The sequence below is a fragment of the Mustela nigripes genome, chromosome 16 (genome assembly GCF_022355385.1).
Source record: "Mustela nigripes isolate SB6536 chromosome 16, MUSNIG.SB6536, whole genome shotgun sequence".
Lineage (NCBI taxonomy): Eukaryota > Metazoa > Chordata > Mammalia > Carnivora > Mustelidae > Mustela > Mustela nigripes.
In genome coordinates this window covers 31,131,334-31,153,233 of record NC_081572.1, presented here as the reverse complement: position 1 = coordinate 31,153,233, position 21,900 = coordinate 31,131,334, and the positions used below count along the sequence as shown (strand labels likewise).

General features: G+C 47.0%; 1 protein-coding gene and 1 long non-coding RNA gene across 13 annotated transcripts in view; one reads left to right on the top strand and one right to left on the bottom strand.

Moving 5' to 3' along the window:
* Positions 1–16,605, bottom strand: part of MSI2 (musashi RNA binding protein 2) — a 386,853-nt gene extending 370,248 nt beyond the window's left edge. For 2 of the 9 annotated variants that reach the window (XM_059379314.1, XM_059379321.1), the window contains exons 1-5: positions 16,365–16,598; positions 16,030–16,070; positions 15,617–15,698; positions 14,820–14,904; positions 10,696–10,737 (exon numbers count right to left, since the gene is read on the bottom strand). In XM_059379314.1, the coding sequence (XP_059235297.1) occupies positions 10,696–10,737; positions 14,820–14,904; positions 15,617–15,698; positions 16,030–16,070; positions 16,365–16,426 (312 nt within the window). In that variant the 5' untranslated portion in view covers positions 16,427–16,598. Of the gene's footprint in view, positions 1–10,695; positions 10,738–14,819; positions 14,905–15,616; positions 15,699–16,029; positions 16,071–16,364 lie in introns of all 9 variants that reach the window. The other 7 variants (XM_059379319.1, XM_059379320.1, XM_059379315.1 and 4 more) reach the window with 7 other exon arrangements.
* Positions 16,606–16,750: 145 nt separating this feature from the next.
* Positions 16,751–21,900, top strand: part of LOC132003355 (uncharacterized) — a 32,748-nt gene continuing 27,598 nt past the window's right edge. For 3 of the 4 annotated variants that reach the window (XR_009400173.1, XR_009400172.1, XR_009400174.1), the window contains exons 1-2: positions 16,751–17,379; positions 18,114–18,304. This is a non-coding gene — a long non-coding RNA (uncharacterized LOC132003355). Of the gene's footprint in view, positions 17,380–18,113; positions 18,305–21,009; positions 21,083–21,900 lie in introns of those variants that run through there. The other variant, XR_009400175.1, reaches the window with a different exon arrangement.

Below are 21,900 nucleotides of genomic sequence, written 5' to 3'. Positions count from 1 at the left end.
AAAAACAATGATCCAATCCGTGGATTTTTATTTTCAAAGCGATTTAAGTGAGGCATTCTGCCATAATCAGCTTTACTACCCCTATTAGTATAGGAAAACAAGTTCTGAACCTAGCTCCCTTGTGGAAAATGCAAAATTTGTATAATTAAAATTATACTTGTGAAATTCAAACACACTTTAATTTCCTAAGGGTCCCCTAATCAAGTCAGAAGTTCTTACTAAAACCAATTATCCGCTTTGAAAACAGAAGAGGAAACATACACATATAACAGTCTTGTGGAGATTCACAGCCCAGTTTCTGCCCAGGCTCAAGCAACCCCAATTCGATCCTTTTTCCATGAGTGGAAGAGAAGGTGAACCTACTAGCTAGTTTTTATTAAGCATTATGTGTGTAAGTTTAAACATTCTTGTTTGTTTGCCCTTAACTACAAAAAGGACACACTTGAGAGAGATCCCAGAGGGAACAGAATTGAAGGGATTAAAAAAATAAACTGGGGAACCATCAATAAATACACTATTTCCATGCACCCCTCCCCACTCCAGGCTCCCTCGAGCTTTTTTGCTTAAGATCTCACAGCAGTTTTTCAAACCCTTGCCCAGGACTGTTTGGGACACTCAGGATGTTTACTCCAGTGCCATGCCGAGGAAAGAGGCAGAGGACAGCAGGTTCATTCCTGGAATAGGCGACAGCAGACTGAGGATCCCAAGGTCCTGCTGGGAAGGCAGCAACAGCAGGTTCCTCACCTCCTGGCCAGCTCATCTACCTGAAATGTGGCTGCTTTCTTGAGGAACTGGAATGTCTTGCCCAAGAGCAACATGAAAATACAGAATGCACTCCAGGGCACTGAAATATTTAAGAAGTAGTAGCTGCAATGTTCCATTTCTACCACCAATATGAAATGTTATCAGGGTAGGGCTTTAAAAAGAGAAAGAAAGAAACATTTTAAGTGAACAGGTTTTCTCCTCCTGCCTCCCTGGAATCCATTTCCAGGGCGACAATACTGACTCCTCACCCTCTTGGCTTTGGTGTTCCCAAGAGCTCGCCCAGCACTGTGATGACAGCCTCCCCATCCGCCCACCCAGGCTCCTGCAGGTACCCGGAAGGGGTAAAGCAAAATGCCTCCCAGGTTTAAAACTTTACTTTTCAGTAGGTGGAATTTGAGAACCCGCCACACATGGCCTCTCTAGGATGGAGAATATCGCAGCCAACAGAGCAGGGTTTGGTGCTCCAACTTTCATTGCAGGTCCCTGGGAAGCAGAGCGTGTGCACATGCACGTGCGTGTGTACACACACACACAGAAGCCCACGCAAGCATGCAGAAGGAGACACATTCAGCAGAGAGCCAGTCATGGGAACTGCTGCTTTGCTGGTTCCTTGCCTCCCTCCTACCAGAGCGGTCATCTCATTAATGTCACTCAGCATCGGGTTTTGCTACACTAGGTCTTTCTGCACGCTGTTCCCGCGGGCAGCCCAAAGCCGGCTTCCATTGTAAACTTCTGTTCCTTGGGAAACTATCAAAAGCTTTGACTGGAGAAGAGAAAAAACTTCCAGAAGCCCTCTCTGCTCGCCCCTCCAAGTTTTTACTCTGTGGATGCTTTATTCAAAATCACTACACACACAAACCATGCTCTGAAAGTCATTTACAACATGGCAGTTAAAAAGAAAAAGGAAAGAAAGAAAAGAAAAGGAAAAAAGAAAGAGCTAGTGATCGCTGTGGCCCGTCTACCTGCAAGTGCCCAAAGAGAATAATTCATTTCGCTGGAGGATATGGATGAAGCCCTGAATACATTCCAATACCGTTTTCTGCCCTTCAAAACAATAAAAATGTAAAAACCCCCCGACAAAAGACGGCCCAAGGTGGCAGGAATGAGAATCTCTTGACCCCAAGAAATTTATTCTCCTGGATGTTCTAAAGCACTCTCTCCCCAGAATGCATCATCAAGACCATTTTATTAGATTTTTCTAAACCCTTGAAATTGTCACATAATTGAAACAGAAACAGCAATTGAGAGCTCCGAATGGATTTCTTAAAAAGAAGATTCTGGGCTGGCCCCAACATCCCCTCCTTGGCTGCGCTCACCCCTAACCTAAATTTAAGACCCTTGCACACAAAACCCTATTTATCTCTTAAATCCTCCCTTGCCATACAAGTTACACATTCCCCTAATGCCTTAGATTTCAGGACATTTGGGAGAAACTCATCCCAGACAACAGGCTAAAAAAAGAATCCATTAGCATTAACTTGCCTGTCACAGTCAGTGACAAATAAATGAATGTGATGCTTTCAGATCAGTCATTGGTGGAACTACCCCCAGGCAGATAAAGACCGGGCCTGGGAGAGAGAAGGCTCATGGAGAGACCTCTCACACAGCGGTGCCTTAGCTGTCCCCTAGCCGCGCCCCAGGACTTCACTCTCAAAGGCAGCAAAAACAGCCATCAGATACAGAAAAGGAAATGCATTCTCCATGCCCACCAAAGCAGCCCCACGATGAAGGATGCAAGCTATCTCCCCCCTCGAGAGCCAGGGCCCTGGGAGCAGACGCAGCCAATTCCCAGACCAGACCATTTCCCAAATCTCAACGTGCTATCCTATACGTCACCCCGAGAAAGGACAACAGTACCCGCAGGCGTTAGGTAAGGCCCTCATGTGATCTAGCCAGTGCCATCCTTGGGAACAGTAACAGACAGACAACCAATGCTTACACTGGGTCACCCTAGGCCCTTCATGTGCATTAACCCATGTAATCTCCTGGACAAATCTAGGACGGAGGTACTGTGAAAAGCCCCATTTCACAGGTGAAGAAATAGAGGCACGACACCATTAAGCGATTCATCCACAACTCCTTAGTGGGGAAGTGGCGTTTGACTACGCCGAAAAGGTTCTTACAAAGCAAGCAACAGAAACGAACCTGAAGTTTCCCGGCCCGACTACACCAAAATCCATTCCTATTCCTCAGCCTGAGCACTTTACAGCCGTCGGGCAAAGCTCACAAACCTAAAATCTACCCACTGAGGTTGGGTTCAGCAGGGCTTCGAGGTTAAGAGAGCAAGGTCTTAGAATTCAGACAGACTTTGGTCCAAAGGCCTACACTGACCCTTCCAAGAAGTGCAGCCCCAGGAAAGCTACTTACCCTCCCTGGACCTTAGTTTACCATTCTGCGAGGTGGAGAGAACACGAGGCATGGCAAAGGACCATGTCAGGATGAAATTGAAGGAAATGAAGCTTACAAAGCTTATTAGCACACTGCCTCCAACATACCAACTCACAACAAATAACAGCCATTATTTTGGGCCAGGATTCTTCATCACTGAAGGTCTCAAAATAAAATAAAGAAGTGTAGCAGGCAGACACACACCCTGAGAATAACTTCCCAGATCACTGGGCACTTGATGTTATCTACCCTCGAAAGAGAGAGAGAACAGAGGTATCTTGTTATACACGTGGGGCCCAATGGGACATGCGCCCCAGTAGGACCAACCGAACTAGAGCCTGCTGCCCCTACCGTGCACCACGAGGTCTCAGTCCCAAGACCACACGTGCTCACACCTCTCATATCATGCGGTAGGCACAGCTCATGGTTCCAAAATCACACCAGGGAGCCACACCAAGCGAAATGTGACCCCAAGCCACTTCGATGTCACAACTCAGGCCGCTCTGAGCCATCGGGTACACAGCCTGGCGATAAACAGGAAACTGTGATTTCCACACCAAGAAATGACATCTCATTGTCTACACACAGCAAGGTCAAGATCACGGCTTAGGCAAGGACAGAGTATAGAACTCTGGGCTTTTGTCTATATCATGGCCCCTAGTTAAGAGGTAAAGCACAGAGCAAGGGAGGGGATGGAAGCAAGAGAAAAACACAGTTCTCTCTCTGCAGTTGCCACACACCCCAAAGAGCAGGGGTGGTTATCTGCCAAGAACATCACTCCTAGATAAGGGTCTCCAGCCAGAGAGAGCACAGTATGAGCGATGCTGACGGCACCAGTCCAGAGTGGGAGGGTCTCCATGAAACCACATCAGCCACAGTCTTATCCATGACCACGGCTTCCAGATGGATCCAAAAGAGCTCAGAATATTGTACAGGGCATCTCGGTGATCATGCACACACAAAAGAGGTGCCCCAGCACATGAAAAACAAAGGCCAGACTCGTTGGCTTTGCCTGGCATTCAAGGCAACACGACCTGGCTCCAGCCTGCTCTCCACGCCTCCGCCCCGAGTGCCGTGCAACACACACCCTTTGCTGCCCTGGCCCGCTGACCTCTCCTAGCCCCTCACATTCCTGCCATTCTTCCCTCCTTCCTGTTCCGCAGGATCGAGGGCAAAGACCACCTCCTCCAAGAAGCTATCTTAGCTCTTCCTTCCTCTGAAGCCCGTTTCTGCAGCTCTGCTGTGTTTTTCACATCCTCTCCTGGACCACAGGTAACACTCCCCCTCCAACCGGAAGCTAAGACCCCTGAAGACAAGAACCAGGTCACCTTGGCCATTTTGCATTCATTCCACCTGCACGGAGACGGATGGTACACGGAAGAGCAGCAGGAAAAGCTGAGGCTTGTTTTTTGGTTTGTTTGGGGTTTTTTTTTTTTGCAATTAATAAAACATGCTTGTGTCCTCGGAATTCATTGTCCAGTGGAGGCAGTAAGGCATGAACCTAAAGAACCATAAAACTCAGAACAAAGTGCCTAGCACAGTTCCTGGTGCTAAGCAGAAACTTGGTAAATAATTGCCAAGGACGGAGAACGGCCACAGAGTGCACTGGAGATTCAGCCTGTTCCCATCCCCCACCCTCGCATTCACCCTACTGCGGCTGCGCACCTGTCAGCATGTCAAGTACTTGGCCACTTACTCATACACTGCCCACCCCCCCCGCAGAGTGAAAGCCCCAGGAGGGCAAGGACTTTGTGGTCTTATTCTCCCCACTGTCCCCAGAAGCTTGCACAGGCCCTGGCGCACAGTAGGTGCTCAAAACTGCTGAATAAATGAATGCATCCGTGCCCAGCACAGTGCCTGATGAGTACATCAGAAACTTTTTGCAAATGTATTATTTCTTATTCTTTGCTAATTTAGTATTACTGTTGTTATGATTATAGTTTGCCGTAACCAAAGAAAAAGGAAACCACTAAGGAAATCCAGAGAAAGAAGTACTACATCAAAGAGAGAGCAGAAACAGCTCTGTGGAAAAGGTAACCCAAGTTGGGCTCTGAAAGCCAGGTGTGTCGTACAAGGGCCAGAGGAGAGAGGACCGCGCAGGTGGGGATACCCACGAGGGTCGCTCTTCAGAGAAGGGGGAAACGTGCAGTTTCAAGGCAGCAAAAGGCAGAAGAGTCACGAGGTAAGATGGAAGACGAGACTCCTTGTACAGATCTTGAAGGACCCTAACTGGCTGGCTAAGAAGTTCAGATTTTGTTGGATGGGCCTCGAGGGGTTCCCAAATCCCCCCAAAAGTGGGTGCAGAGTCAGCCATTAAAAACAATTAAACAAGCTCTTATTCAATGAACATACCAGATCGAACAAATGAACTACATCCCCCTTTTGGGTTCCTGGGACTTCCGGCCAGAGAACGTTCAGGTTTTAAAAAATACAAAAGGACAGGAAGGACAGATGCTGCCTCAAGGGGCACCCTGGTTCCTCAGAGAGTCCCTCCCGCCTCCTCTCTTCTCGGAGAGGCAGAGGGGTCTCACCCACCTGCCAAAAACATCTGACACAGAACAGAGGCGCTCCGGCTTCTCAGCAGACTGACCTTCACGCTGAAAGGAAATCACGCAAGGAAAGGCAAAAATCTCGAGAAAGGACATTTGTAGGACGAGATGCCCCTCCTCCTGAGTGAACACCTGCTGCTGACGGGGACGCAGGACAGGACGGAGCCTCGCTCCCCAACAAGAAAGCAGCTAAGCCACTAATCCCCCAGGGTCCTCACGGTTGTGGACGAGGCTGCAGACACATCACCACGTCCTCACCAGGAACCAGAAACCCACGGGCGGAACAGCTAACAGTGGCCCGTGAGGTGACAGCTGCAGATCACTCAAGATGGCACGACGCTAGAGTGACCCGACCCACGGCGGCAGGGGAAGGCCAGATGCTGAAAACTCACCCCTTGCCCGCTCTTGAGAGGCTGCCAAGGAACCATGCCCCCGAAACAGGAGGCGCGTGTGCAAATCACTCATGCTGTGCTGCACCCAGCTAGATGGATACGTGTGTAACAGAGAACCTTCCAGGCCCCAGAGCTCATCAGCGGGTGAGACAGGAGCAGGAACCCCTGGCCCTCGCTCAGCTTTGCCATAACTTAGCTGTGTGGTCTGCAACTGCAAACCTCACTTCCCTGTGTGTTCAGCTGCCTCTGCCCTAAGGAGGGCGGGCTGGATTCACCTGGGGTACGGAAGTCAGCATCTGGTGATGCCGGCCATCATCAGCCCCCTGCTCACAGGGGACTTACCTTCCAATCAGGACTTTTCTTGGGTCATTTTCCATTGTAACTTTTCTCATTCCACAAAGGTAAGTTGATACCGGGGCGGTGGGCGGTTGGCTGGCTCCTTCGCTAGAGCACATGACTCTTGATCTTGGGGTGAGGCTCAGGCCATCCGCTGGGCGCAGAGATGACTTAAAAACCATAGTAATGAGAGATCATTCTATACTAATGATACCAGCAGACACCTGCTGGCAACCCCTTGTGTCAGGCTCCCAGCAAAGAGCTCTGTATTCAGGCTGAATACCACCTCATGTTGGGCACTATACCCCTGTTGTGAACGGGAAGAAACTGAGGCACAGAGGGGCTCACGTGGGGTGCCCAACAGTCACCCGGCTGCCGCTGAAGGCAACTGGAAATAGGCTAAAGAAATGAGATCTCTGTCGATCGACAGATCAAGTTCTGGCCCCTAACATGTAAGGAGGAAAATGGCAACCGGGGAGCAGAGAAGGCTTTGTTACACCCGAGGATAATTGGGGCAGATGGGGAATTACACCCAGACTCACCCATGCCCTAAGAGGTTCCACAGCCTCTTGGTTTTTCCGCACGAGGAAAAGAACCCACAAACTTGAGCAAAACTCTTGAAGGCAGCCAACGCTTCTGCCCAGAGGGACTGACAAAATGATATGACATGATTGATCCCAATCATGCCCGTTCCTCCAACAGCTTCAAATTAAGTCGTCCTTTTTAGAAGAGCACGACCACTTTAATTTTTTAAAAGACAGAGGGGAGGAAACTCTTACATATTTAACAAAATGAAATAATCATCCGGCGAAATAGGAAGACAGAGAACGGACCCATCGTCTTCTGATCAAAATGTACTTCGCTAATTAACGGCCACTAGTCTCCAAAGAGTCGCCCCTCGACTAGTTAATAAAGACCCATTATACTTCACTTGAGATGTGAACATTTACATGGCAAAGGGGTATGAATGAACTGCAGGATTCAAAACCTTTCCTTCGGGTCGCTCATTAAAATTCTGGTCAAAACGGGTTTTTATTTATATGATACATTATAGAATATTATGACAGTACTAATGTGAACTCTGCTCAGTGCCACGGCTTTGCTTTCGTATTAAGTTACAGTTTCTTTCCACTAGTCTTGTTTTTAACACCTCCACGAATATTTCTCTGGCGAGTGCTAGTAAAAGACGGACAGCCAGAAAGCAGAGAAATGCATTTTAACCGAAGCCCACACTGACGTATCATTTACAAGCTCCTCACCCAGCCCCCAAGGAGGGAGCGCAGTTCCCCTCGCACTGGAACCCCGACACAGCCACACATAGAAGTTTTATTGAAGGGAGATGCACAAAAAATAAATAAGGCTTGACTTAAACTCCTAGACTCCCCTGCCAGCCAGGGTTTGGCCTCCAACACCAACTTCGGTCTGAAATCCCCACGGCCGGGCTCAAATTCTATTGGAAAATAACCACTGACAAGAAAGGCACTTTCTCCCCACTCTGCCCCAACTCCCAACGAGTGCACACCTCACCAATTCCCCAGCCGCTTCCCTGGAGCTGAGCAAACCCAGAGCTCTGTGAAAGGGTGCCCCTCCAAATGGCCAACCCGAGTCACCCCATGGGATGACATCACGGGGGCTGGGCCAATCACCCAACCAGAGACCTTCTAAGTCTGCATGCACTGTGGTTCTGCTCCTCCAAGCCTAACCGCCATCCTGAGCTGCGTCTTCTGCCCAAACGGACAAGTGACACCACTGGATCCAGCCACAGGACAGCACACTAGGTGGGGGGCCGGGTCTGGAGCTAGGCTGCCACACCCCACTTCTCAGCCCGAGTGTGCCTTGGTTTTCTCATCTATAAATTGGACATAATCCTAGTGCCCACTTACCCAGACACAGGGGAAGACTGGGTGAGCTGATATATGTAAGAAGTCTACAACAGTGCCTGGTACATAAGCTCAATTAGCACCATTATGATCACTAGACCTCTCCTGGCCATTGGTATGAAAGCCTAACAAAATTCATGGTAAAAAACAGCGGGTAATGCATATGGTACTACCACGCACCAGGTCCTTTTTTTTTTTTTTTCTTTTTAAGCACTTTACTTGTATTAATTTATTTAATCCACACAAAAACTTGGTAAGATGGGGTATATGAAATTCCAAAAAAAACAAATGATCTGCCCACGTCCACAAAGCAAATGAGGGGCAGAGCCAGGATCTGAACCCAAGCTGTGGTGCTTGAATACAACAATAAGGATATTAAACCAATGGAAATTAATGGTAGCAGCAACAATGAGGAGGGATGGGTTCCTCACCCCGCCCTGGGCTCTTGCACTCTTCACAGCAACCTTGCGAGGGGTACTCCCATCGCTCGTGTTTTACCGAGGAGCAAAGAGGCCAGGAGAGGTGGTTTGCTCAGTGTCTCGGGACCTGAGATGCAGATGGAGATAACAGATAGGAAAGTCCTTGGGAAAGAGTGCCATAAAAAGCAAGGTATTGTTATGCAACCCCTAGAACTCCACAGAAAGATGTCCTCCCCCAGCTGGTATAATATTTGCTCACTTCTAAAAGTCTGACAATCCACCTAAAACATCCCAGACTCCAGGGTGGAGTGGGGGGAGGTGCACACTTCGACAAGTTCGAGAAATAGTCTCGTTTTCAAGTTGAATGCATCACTGAGAAATCAAATGCCAGAGTATGTTAAAATGAAATATAGCCTTCCTGGTTAAGAAAAAAAAAAAAGTGGCGGAGAGTGAGGGGTGGGCAGCAAGAGGGAAGAGAAAACAGGTCAAACCCATGGTTTGACCGAGTCAGGGATTTTTCCAGTTTCCCTTTAGGGTAATCTGATCCTAGTTCTGGGTGATCAAATGACTAACCTGGAAATTTGAAGATTCACACTTATGGAAGAAACAGCAATTCTTCCAAACCCAGGAAATACTACTAATTCTGGAAAGCCTCTGAAATGTCAAGGATCACACACAGTTTGAAAAGCAACCTTTACGCAGTTAACAGTCCCAAAGTTTGTGCTCAGTACAGAAATAATGTAACCTCTTTGGTTCATTGATTCCTATGATTGGCTTAATCATTAGGGGGGGAAAATGCCTTAAGAAAGTATTTCTGCTCTACTTACTTAGATTTGTGTTTCCTTCGAAAGAAAAGGAAAAGAAAAATTACGTGGGGGGGGTGGGGAGGAGATGGATCACATGGAAGACTCCAGACATGAAATTCTCAAAATTCATCCACAAGAGCCAACTTTTTCTTCATTAAAGTGCTTCATTTCTCCCTTTGCACAATTAAAAGGTTCCACCTGTGGGAGACTATGCTTGAAGAAATACAGGGACTCTGCAAAAGCAACAGCGCTTTCCCCTTTATGACCTATAATTGGAAGCTTCACCTTTTCCCCCTCTTCCCTAAAGGAATGCCAAGGCCACAGGCCACAGAAAAAGTGTCCCTCTCCATATTACACAGGGAAGAAAAAAATCATTAAAACGTGCGATTTTAACATGTCAAGCCCATAAATTTCACCTTTGGTTCCAGGTAGCTCTGTTCTCATACCCAGAGCTGGCAAGCTCAGCGAAAACTGTGTTAGCCACACACTTGTGAAAAAGTGAAGGCCGATCTCAATCCTCCAGGCAAATCTCGTAGCACCACTCCTCCAAGGTTATAATAGACTCAGAACTTCTCTCCCAGGCCCCAGCACTTGCATACAGAGGCGGCACAGATGGTCTCAAACGTGGCCTGATTGATCCCACCAACCTGAAACCAAGACTTCCGCTGCCACCTCTGTCCGATTCAGGGCTTCATGGGCCTACGAACTTGTTTTTCCAAGAAAAGACAGGCTGTGTACTCAAACTCTACTCCTCTCCATAAACTCCAAGTTGTAAGGGCCTTCAAAGAGAACCCTCCAAAAGACAGTCACAGGGAAAATAATTAGGGTCCAAGTTCTCCCGATAGGATCTTGGCAATGCTTAAAAAATAAATAGAACATTTGCATAAATATTGCAACAGACGGAGCTCTGTCCTGCCATCAAGGATCAGGCTTGCCCCTGCCCCCTGTTGGAGGCTCAGAACCCACCTCGGGAGAGCTAAATTGCAGACACACACAGAGCTCCTGGCCTGGCCTGGACTCTCACCGCCATGTGCTGACACCCTAAAGGAACCTGAAGACTCCAGGTTTCAACACTTCATTGCCAGTATTCTGTTTGAAATTCGAAATCCTTGGCAACCATCTCTGAGGGCTAAAATCCTATTACTGATTTTCCTACTTACCTTGGGTTGCGCCCGACGAGGAAATGCAACTTTAGGGTCAATCTGGAGAGGGAAATGGGAAAGGAAGAGTCAATTCCAGTATTTGGAGGCAAGGAAGAAAAAAAATCATGATTAATCACCTAATTATTAATCACTCATTTCTCAGGCTTATAACCCAGCTTTGAGTAACTTCTCAGGCAACTCAAAAGTTCCCTAAACTTTGATCCAAACTTTACTCATCCCTCCCGCAATGTAATAAATAAAGCCAGCCTCTCTGAAACATCCTACCATGTATTTCAATGTGCAATGGTCTTAATAAATCAGATCTCACGTGTCCTTATCTAAGCAAAGGCTTCTCTTCCACAGATACTGAACACTGAATGGTACCGATATCTAATTTGCAGTACATGAGTGGGAGAAAAGATGGGGACATCATCCCTGAAAAAAAATCATAACCTGAAAAATTAAACATAAGAATTTTTTTTCAAAGGCTCCTGGGTGGCTCAGTGGGTTAGAGCCTCTGCCTTTGGCTCAGGTCATGATCCCAGGGTCCTGGGATCGAGCCCCACATCGGGCCCTCTGCTCAGCTGGGAGCCTGCTTCCTCCCCTCTCTCTGCCTACTTGTGATCTCAGTCAAATAAACAAATAAAATCTTTAAAATAAAATAAAAAAATTTGTTTTCAGCAGTCAGTAGCTGATAGGAGATCTTCTCCCTGAGGATAACTAAACAAGGCAGGTGGAAAAGGGGACTCAAAAAAATTTTTTAAATCATCAACATCTAAAAACTCCCCACAGACATCCAACACGAGGCTCAGCTTGAGTTCATTCATTCGTGTTGCCAAAAGTACAGTCACCTGAGTTGGCCAAAAAGCTCATTCTGTAGTTAGACCGCAAGAGGAAGCAGGTATCAAAAGCTACGGAGCCTAACCCAGTTCTTAAAAAAAATAATAATACAAGAAAAGAAAACACATAAGCCAAAGCCACCTGGATTTTAAAAATCACAGGGGTTAGAATTCTATGAGCAACCTAAACCCAAATTATAAAAGGAAGGCCATCAAGGGGAGAGAGTTAAAAAAAAATACTGAAAAAAAGAAGTCAGAACCTACTGTAACAATTAGGGTATTCTTTCTACCCCAACCCCAATCAGAATGGAAAAACATCCTCCATCCCAGATCAGACACTCAGCAGAACACATGATTCTCAAAAGGGGAATGGCTTTAAAACACAAAACAATTCCCACGGAGGCATTTGAATCTAATAGGCTGATCCGAGGTGGGGGAAGTTGCTGGACAGAAAATATGGGGAGGGAAAGAATTTTGAAAATCCCCATTATTGGTTTTCATTAGACTTCTAAATGTCACAAATTTGGGGGTAAAACTCAACACAGAATATTGCTACCAGTTATTTATTCATAGGCTCCGGCTTTCGATCTTCCCCCTTTTAAAATGTAAACTTGAACCTTGTTTTCAGTTCTGCCATGGGGCAGCAAAAAGAGTAAGGCTTTGGGACGAAGCACAGAGCAGGGGCAAAGCACACCAGAGCGTTCCTGAGCCCAGACCTCCTGAGCCAGACCTCCGTCCCTTAGGACACCCCAGCTGGTAAAACAAACAAAGATTTACCACTTTTACTAAAGTGGTTTAAAGACCTAATAAAAGTCCACAGCATGGTTTTGTTGTTTTGGGTTTTTTGTCTGTTTGTTTTTTTAACCTTCAAACATCACCTGAGAAATGAGGGATTACTTTTCAAAAACTAAAATAGACAAAAATCTCTGATCTAGGAAACTACCCTCTCAATCAGGATTAACATTACCGCATCTACAGGTGTGTTCAGCACTGAGTAGAGCTGTCTACAAGAGAGATACAACAGGTGTGGATTTTCCATTCTGTTGACCAAACGTAAGACAGGTGTGTCTCTTTATAAACACGCCCCCAGACTACGGCTTTTGAGCTGACCAGCACACAATTGCGGGTAAGAGGTCACCTTGTTTGTGGAGTAAAAAGTGAGGGACACAGTTGTGGTAGAGACCAGGAGCTGGAGGGGAGGGACAGGAAGACCTGAAGACAGCAGGACACTCAAAAAATAACTCAAATTACAAAACTCAAAGCCAATTCAGAATTCCTGGATGGCGGGTTTGTGACAGCAGTGTGTCAGACCACCAGGCGTGTTTATCGTAGTGCAAAGTTTACACGCTGTCATCTCTAAAGAAGAGGCCAGGTCAAGGTAAGTATGGCAAATCCCAACCTTTTGCACATCCCTGTCAACTAATTTTTTTTTTAAACAAACAAAAAAGAAAGCTACCAAAAATTAAAACATTAGTTAGTTAGGTACAGCTCTACTTACTGTAGCTACAAATCCTCTAGGAAAAGACTAGGGTACTATTTTGGATGTGAATGGCCGTTACCTAAACAAAGCTTTTAAGGTAACGGTAAACAAGATCCTCGTTTCCATGTCAATAAACCAACCGCTTCTGCCTCCTGCACTGAACGTTGAAACAAAGTCAAAATCTAGGTTATACTAAATAATAGCGACCAAAACATATCCACAAACAATTACAGAGGGACAAACCGAACGTTTTGCACCTGACACTGAGGGCTATGACCCACCAGGCACCATAGAAACCACATACTATTTCTCCTACTCAGGGTGGGGAGACGGAGTGAATAATAAATTCCTGAATTTGCCTTGAAATATTTTCTTCTTTAATTTTGTTCGCTTTTTGAAACGTCTGACCAAGAAGTCAAGGGAAAGAAAAAATTCTTTAGACATCCATTATCACCCTACAAATGACTGTTCCTAAAATTAAATTATCTAAAAGCGTAAAAAGGCTGGGCTGCCAGCTATGACCAATCCAGCACAATTCATAAAGCAACTTAAAAAGTGTCTGGGGTCCTCTCTGGGGGGCCAGGGAACATGCACATGGCCTCTGATCAGAGAAAGAGGGTTAATTTACAAAATGTATCCACCTGCACCAAAGGTGGCCAGGTTTCTTGCCCTTTTCCCCCTTCCCCTCAATGTTAAAGTCAAAGGGGTTTGAAGAGCAGCCTATTCCACTCCTATATTTTACAGAAAAGGAAACTGAGGGCCCAAGGCAGGTAACAACTTGCCCAAGTACATAAAGGGCAGCCAGGACTAGAACCTGGTCCTTTGACTTGCCCCACCACCTACCCCCAGTCCCAAGCAGCCCAGCACTGGATCCCAATGTCACCTCCGGGCCCCTGTTTTGAGGGATGTATAAAAACCAGGGGGAGATTCTCACAGGCATAAAGGGAAGGGGGAAAGCCACAAAGCCAACACAGGCGTCTAAATAAAACACTAGGAGCCGTCTGCCACCCCCCCATGGTTGTACTAATATCTCTTCCCTTCTTCTCTAAGCTCTACCTAAAGACTTTCCCCTCCCCACACACGTTTCTGAAAGCTTCTAATCCTATAGAAGTACCCACACTCAAAGGATCTGAGAGAAAAAAGCAAAACCAAATCACTTGGAAACCCAAGGCCTTATCAGCGTTAGATTTCACTCCATCTGGAGTCACCCCCTGGACGCCCCGCTTGGCTCTGGGAGGTCTCCTTCCCCTCTCAAACTGCATTCCGTACGCGAGGTGCCCCAGGAGGAACCTGTTGCCTGGGCCTGTGATTAGCGCCCCCACCTCGCCTTCCTGCCGGCCCCCATGTCTGTCATCCCCCCATGTCTGTCGTCCGTGTATCTATCTATCTATCTATCTATCTCTCTCTCTCTCTCTCTCTCTCTCTCGGCTAGCCATGAAGCGGGCTGTGCCTCTTAAAAGCCAATGCCCACAGCCACAGTTGGTAACGCGTGCTGTGCTCGGCTGACAAAGAAAAGTTGCCTTGGCTCTATCGTGCAGTTTCTTTGCATGGTCCCTGGGCCGGCGAGATGCCTCTCCCGAGCGGACCCATCCCCCAGGCCCGCGATCGGCAGCATCTGGAGCTGCAGTGGGACAGGTTCTGCAAAGAAAACCCCAACCCCAGCCATGGCAGCAAACTTCAGAGCCAACTCACCAGCCCTGCTCATCACTACCCGGTTCTCAGCACAGAAGCAAAAGAAAGCACGGTCCCTTTAAATGGGGCTGTCAATGCCCAGATGGGTCCTGAACAGGGGCGAACAACAACAACGAAGGAAAGCAACCTACCGTCTTGGAATCTAACTCATGGTGGGGCTGACCTAATACTTTATCTACACTTGCTGGGTCTGCGAACGTGACGAAACCGAAGCCTCTGAAATGAGACAAAGAGGGAGAAAAACAAACAAGAAAATGTGACACCATTGAAAGCAACAAGGAGTGAGCCCTCCTGCAGAATGGAGAGCCAAAGTTGCCCCCTCACACCGCACCCTGGCTGCCCACAGCCCTCCCCCCAAGCCCCCTCCCACCTCTCAAGAAAACCCATCAAGGTTAACGGGGGAAGTGGAACGGGGGCAGGGCGGTGGAGGTAACTTGGAAAATGCTGGTGTCTCCACTCTTTCGCCACCTCAGTCTCCTCTCCTCCTCCCCTTCCCTTTCTTAACGCTTTGTTTTATTCCGAAGAAAACCCTGCGCTCAGAAGAGATTCATCCAGCTTTCTAAAAGGGGCTGAAGAGTTTAGAGAGCTGGGAGTGTGGGAAAAGCATACATTAAAAGAAAAAAAAAAAAAACTATGCAGAAAGTGAATGAAGCTGAATGTCATTTTAAACCGGAGGAAAAGAAGCGACGGGGGAAAAGGACTTAAAGCAGAGAGATGGGCATCTCTGTACCCAGAGTTCAGCCCCAATTAACAATAACCTTTCGGGTTATGGGGGCGGGGGTGGGGGGTGGAATAGAGAGACGTTCGAAACCAGCCAGATGCCTGAGCCCCATTCTAAATCCGCTTAGCTACTTCCGAAGACACCTCCAAAAATAACACTTAAACTTTGTTCTAAAATAAAGACAAAATCCAGAAGGGAATGGTTTACCTGGAGCGTTTCGTAGTGGGATCTCTCATGACCATACATTCTCTAATTTCTCCAAATTTGCTAAAATAGTCTCTAAGGCTATCTGTAGAGAGAGAAAGAGAGAGATGGGGGGGGGGGGGGGGGGAGGGGGGGAAAAAAAAAAAAGCAATGCAAATTTTGATCAAGGACAAAAACCAAAAGTAGTTTTCTGTTGTTATTCTGTTTTGTTTTTGCATTTTTTGCACACGCGGGGGAAATTCGGCAACAGAGGTCGCGTAGAGGGCTCGGAAAGGATTTGCTATTTAAAAAAATAACCTTGCACAGGAGAAGTGGGGAGCCAATGGCGGGGGGGGGGGCTCCTACACCGGGATAACAAAGAGCAATAAAGAAGCCAAGAAGGGGGGGACCCAGACGTCCCCCCCTCCCTCCCTTACCTGGTGAGGTCTGCCAGCTCAGTCCACCGATAAACATTTTACTAGAGGGAGAAAACATAACAGAAGTGAGCACCGATGTCAGATCGGCCATTTTGACGTGTAACTTACAAAAGCTAAAAGGAAAGCGGGGGGGGAGCGAGCGAGCGAGAGCCGGGAGGGGGGGTGGGGGAGAAGGTGACGGCGAAATGCAAGCCAAGGGGGTGTAACTTCCACGGGGGGGGCGCGCGGGAGGGGCGGGGGGGCGCGGGAGATGCCCGGCTCCGCGCACCGCCGTCCCCGCCGCTGCAAGGCGAGCGAGCCCGAGGCGGCGCGGTGGGCAGCGGCTGGAAACTTACCCGGGGTCGTGCTGAGAGTCGTTGGCGCTGCCCGAGGTGCCTTGGCTCCCATTTGCCTCCATATCTGAGCCCCCCCGCCCCCCCACCCCCAAAAAACCGAGCCCCACAGCGATCGGAGCGGAGCGGCGGCCGGCTCCGAGCCCCGAGATCTCCCGCTCCCTCCTCCCCCTCCTCCTCCCCCCCGCCCGGGCTCCTCCGAATCTCTCTGCGAGCGGCGGAGCCGGGGCAGCGGCGAGAGCCGTCACACGTGGGCTCGGCTTAGCTCAGCCCCGCTGCTCGCACACCCCCCCCGGTCCCCGCCCCCCCTCCCGGCCCATCCCCACCTCTCCCCCTCCTCCTCCCCACCCCCATCTCCTCCTCCTCCTCCCCCTCCTTCCCAGCGCACGTGGGGCGGAGTTCTAGAACGTCGTGTAACCAATGCCGGTGACGTCACGCACCCCGGTGCGGCCCCCGCCTGCCCGCGCGCGCACACACTCGGGCCCCCCGCGGCCGGACCCACGGGGGCGGTGCGCGAACCCCGCGGCCGGAGGGGGCCCCGCCTCTAGGCGGGCCAGGCGCCGGCAGAGGGGGAGCGCACCCCGACTTCCCTGGATCACATGGGCTACGGGGGGCGGGTGGATCGGGGGAGGGGGAGGCGCGGGGAGCTCGCCGCCGCTCCTCGCTCGGGCAGGGGAGAAGACGCCCCCCACCCCCTCTAGTTCGGCCTCTCCATTCAAGTTCGCCGGCCCCGGCCGCCGGGATCCGGGGATGGCACTAGCCGCCCTCCCAGCTCTGCGCCCTTTTTTTCCAGCCGCCGCGCAGAAATTTAGGTCAAGGACGTCGGGATCAAACCCAAACCCTGGCGCTCCTCGGCGGGCCCCGAGACCCCCCAGGATCGGGAGGCTTCAGGATTGCGGAGACCCTCCCGCACAAACAGCAGCCACAAGTTTTATTTTCCTTTGGCGCTGGAAGTTCTCTCTGGCTCTCGCTCCACACCGGCACGTCTTGCGCCGCTCCCCGCCCTTCCCCGGCAGAGGTACGAATCCGTGCCGGGGAAAGGTTATTTTGGAACTTTGAGAAACTGACGCGATTCCAGGGGTGAGAAAGTGCCGAAGAAAGGGTTTCCGCGTTAATCGTACAGAGTTTTAAAAATATAATAAAATAGGTTTATAGGGGTCAAGGTCAAATGATTGGGGTTCAAAGTAAATTTTTGTATATAGTGAGGAATAGTTTTGAAGCATCTCTGGGATGGCTGGGAAGGGTGGTTGTTTTCAGGAAACCCCTCTCCAACCGGTTCGTTGTGTATGTTTATTATTTCTATGCTGAGATAGTAAAATGCATAAGGTTGAAGTAGCCTAGGACCCCCATCTGGGGAGGTGGCTGAGGGTAGCAGAAGGCTTCAGGCACTTTCATCCTCTATCACCTTGGTAGGAGTGTGGTGCTACACAGGTCCTGGCATACAGTAGGTGCTTAATAAGTACTGGATTCATCTTTCCCCGCCCTGAAAACCCCAAAAGACGATGCTGGTAGCTTCCCAAAGTCATCGCACACTTCTCCAGCAGTTTCCACGCTGGCCAGATTCAGACTGGATTCAATTTATGGGGTATTGAAAACAATAAGGATACAATTATCCATATTGTTTTAAATTATTACAATAAATTGAGTTAATATGGCATGAGGGGCAACACAAAGTTGTGGTTCATCAAATACTCAGATTAATGTTAAGTATGAATTGATGCCCAATTAACACTTTTCCATTAATTTTCATAGGATTAGGACACAATGGAATACACTCAACACCAAACTATACCAAATCCACTGTGGGTCGTGGCAAAGTGGAATATTTGGAAAATCCCAACACTAGCCAAAGCCTTGAATGACCAGATTCTTAATCTCCCTGCCTCCTAAATTTGGGATAATTCCTCACTGACAGGATTGATGGAGTGAAAGGAGAGATTGAAGTAAGTAAATATAAAAGTCTATTTTTTATTGCAAACCTCTGCAGGTTGTGCTTATTATCAATCATCACTTACTATGACTTTTTGGAAGGCACTTTAGAGCTTCAGACCACAAACCCAAGCATTTTCCCCTCACTCCAAGCTGCTTCCCAAATCATCCGGGGTCTCCTGTGTTGAAGAGCTGCTTGTTATGGTGATTGTTTATTATGACTATTCTCAATAACAAAATGCAGACAACAGAGCTAATTGGATTTTGTTTGGGATTTTTACGCTAGAACCACAGACCCTCAGAGGTAGAAAGGCCTTTCCTGATCCAACCCTCTCATTTTTTCATCAGGGTCCCAGAGGAGCCAAGATCACTAGGGTGCACCCCACCCCCACCAGTCAGTCAGCTCCTTAGAGGGGCTCCGGCCATCACTCTGATGCCCTTTGGCTCTGTTACATGCATATTTATTTTGTCCTTCACAAGACAAGAGTGGGGTGTCCTTGTTCCTGTTGTCGACCTACACAGGCTGACACTGAACTGAATTAAAACCCTGAGAGGGGCTAGCACTGCAATTATAGAGTCACTGGTGGAGAGAGAGCTTGATCTTCTATTTCCATGACTACATTGTTTTTACTTATCGATTATTCATTTATGTGGTGTAATACTTACTCTTCCTGGGCTATAATTCTGTGAGTTTTTGACAAATGCATAGGATTGAGCTGTCTCCACGATAACCCATCCAAGATGCAGAAGAGTTCCATTGTCCCAAAAAATTCTGTCTTGCTGCCCTTTTGCACTACGTTCTTTGAAATAACTAATTATTTATTATGCATTTTTTCTCCAGCACCTTTGCTTAATGCAGCCCCTGGGTCAGGAGAATTCCAGCAGCATGCGATGTCAGTCCTCTACCCTCTTTACTGTCCATGACAGTGGTAGACACTCCCTGCACGTAACTCACTCTTCCCTTGGCATCCTTGATGGCCACATTCTTTTGGTTTTCCTCCTCCCTCTCCAGCCATTCGTTCTGTCTCTTTACCCTGACTCCTCCTCTGCCTTTCCTTTAAATACCAGTGTTCATTCTCTTCCCCAGCTACACACCCTCCCTGGATGAGCTCCTCTGCACCCAGGATTTAAATACTACCTACTTGCCGATGCTACTCAAGTTAAAATCTCCGGCCTGAGCTCTCCACAGAGCTCCAGGCTCTGGTTAATTTCCTATTCACTGTCTTCCACTTCACCTTCCTGGAGGTACCCCAAACTCAACATGCATGTCCAAGCACGCATGCATTTGTTTTTCCCTTGAACCTAAAACTTTCAAGTTTCACTATATGGGTCAGCAGAATCCCAGCCATCCTAGAGACAAGGTTGGCCCTACTCCAGGTTGATGTCTTCCCATATGCAATCCCTCATGAAAGTGTGTGGGTTTCACTTCCTAAGTGTCTCTCAAGTTCGTCTTTGCTGCTGCTGCTGTTGCATCCCACATTTCCCACTTGAGCCCTTGCAATAACCTTCTAAGCATTCTTCCCAAACCATTTCTTACTCCATTAGTGTACCTGGAAAGCGTTCTCTGACCAGGTCAAATCCCTCTTGGAAGGCACCGTTACCTTACCTCCATCAAACCATTGCTCTATACCTTCCACATATTAGCACAGTGCCTGTTAGTGCATGGTTGACAATCAATAAATAGCTGTTGAACAAATGAAAGGGTGAATGAATGAATGAATGAATGTCAACATCTAATTTAATTATAGGATTTATTATATCTGTGTCCATAAGTCAAATTGGCTGCAGTTTTCCCTTTTTGTATTGCCTTTGTCTGGCTATAGTGGCCTCATAAAATGAACTAGTATGTTTCTTCTTTTTTCATTTTCTGGAACAGTGTGTTTAAAACTGGAATTGTGTGTTCCTTGAATGTTTGGTTGAACTTTCCAGTAAAATGTCTGGGTATGGGATAAACACTTCCTAGGTTGGTTTTTAAATACTGATTCCATTTCTTTAGTGGCTGTGGATCTCTTTAGGTTTGTTTTTGTTTTTAAGATTTTATTTATTTAGTTGATAGCACAGTAGGCAGAGAGGCAGGCAGAGAGAGAGGAAGGGAAGCAGGATGCAGGGCTCAATCCCAGGACCCCAGGACCATGACCCCAGCCAAAGGCAGAGGCTTTAACCCACTGAGCCACCCAGGCGCCCCCTCTTTAGGTTTTATATTCTTCTTGAGTCAGTTCTTACACATTATATTTCTCAAAGAAATAATTCATGCCAACTAGGTTTCCAAATGTATTAATAAAGTACTGTTGATAATTTCCTCTTAATATATTTTAATCTTTGCTGCATCTATCCATCATGTCCGTTTTTTCATTCTTAGTATTATTGTATATATGTCTTCTCTTTTTCTGGATGAGTGGTGCCAGAGATCTCCCTCTATTTAACTAATATTTCTTCTTTCTGCTAGTGTTTTCAAAGAATCAGCTTTTAGTTTGTCTAACATTATTTTTTAGTTTTATTAATTTTTGTCTTTATGTATTATTATATATATTATATTCTTGTATAAGAGAATAAGAGCATATATACTATACAAATAATATATAGCACCTGTAAGAATATAATACATATCTGGTGTTATTTTTTTCTGCTTTCTTTGTGTTTATTCTCTTGCTCTTTAAACATTTTTTAATTGGTGGCTTAAGTAATTAATTTTCAGTCTTCTGTTTTCTGATTGTTACAGAGAAGACTCTGGATTTCACTCTGAGTACCACTCAAATGATATTCCACAAGATATAGAGAATTTTTATCATCATACCAGGCAAAGAATAGAATTCAAATATGTTTTCTTCTTTGGCTCAATACCTGTGTATCTTCATATTTCTAAACACAAGTTTTTTTTGTTTTGATTTTTAGTTATTTATAGCTAACGTAATTGAATTAGGGTCAGAAAAGGTAGTTTGTATAAAACAGATTCTTGTTATTTGTTGAGACTTGCTTTGCCAAATGGTCAATTTTTATAAATATTCCATATGGCTTTGAAAAGAATATTCCATATGGCTGGCTCAGTTGGTGGAGCATGCAACTCTTGATCTTGGGGTCAAGAGTTCAAGCCCCATGTCAGGCAGAGAGCTTACTTAAAAGAAAAAAAGAAACAGAATGGGTATCCCTTAATTGTTAAGTGTAGCATACTATATAGACCTATTATATCAGGTTTCTTAATTATGTTTTCCAGATTTTCTATAGCCTTACTAATATTTTATCTGTTTGAGCTATCACGTTTTATCATAGTATGTCAAAATCTCCTTCTATGATTGAATTTGCCAATTTCTCTAAAAAAATCTCAATTGTTTTTTTAAGATTTTATTTATTTGACAGACAAAGACAGACAGACAGACAAAGATCACAAGTAGGTAGAGAGGAGAAAGCAAGCTCCCCGCCGATCAGAGAGCCCAATGTGGGGCTTGATCCCAGGACCCTGGGATCACTACCCAAGCCGAAGGCAGAGGCTTTAACCCACTGAGTCACCCAGGCGCCCCAAAAATCTCCTCAAATTTCATTTTTTCTGCATTTTAAAAGTATGTGATAAGGCATGTTAAAAAGGTCTGTTCACATCTCCTACTATGGCTGTGCA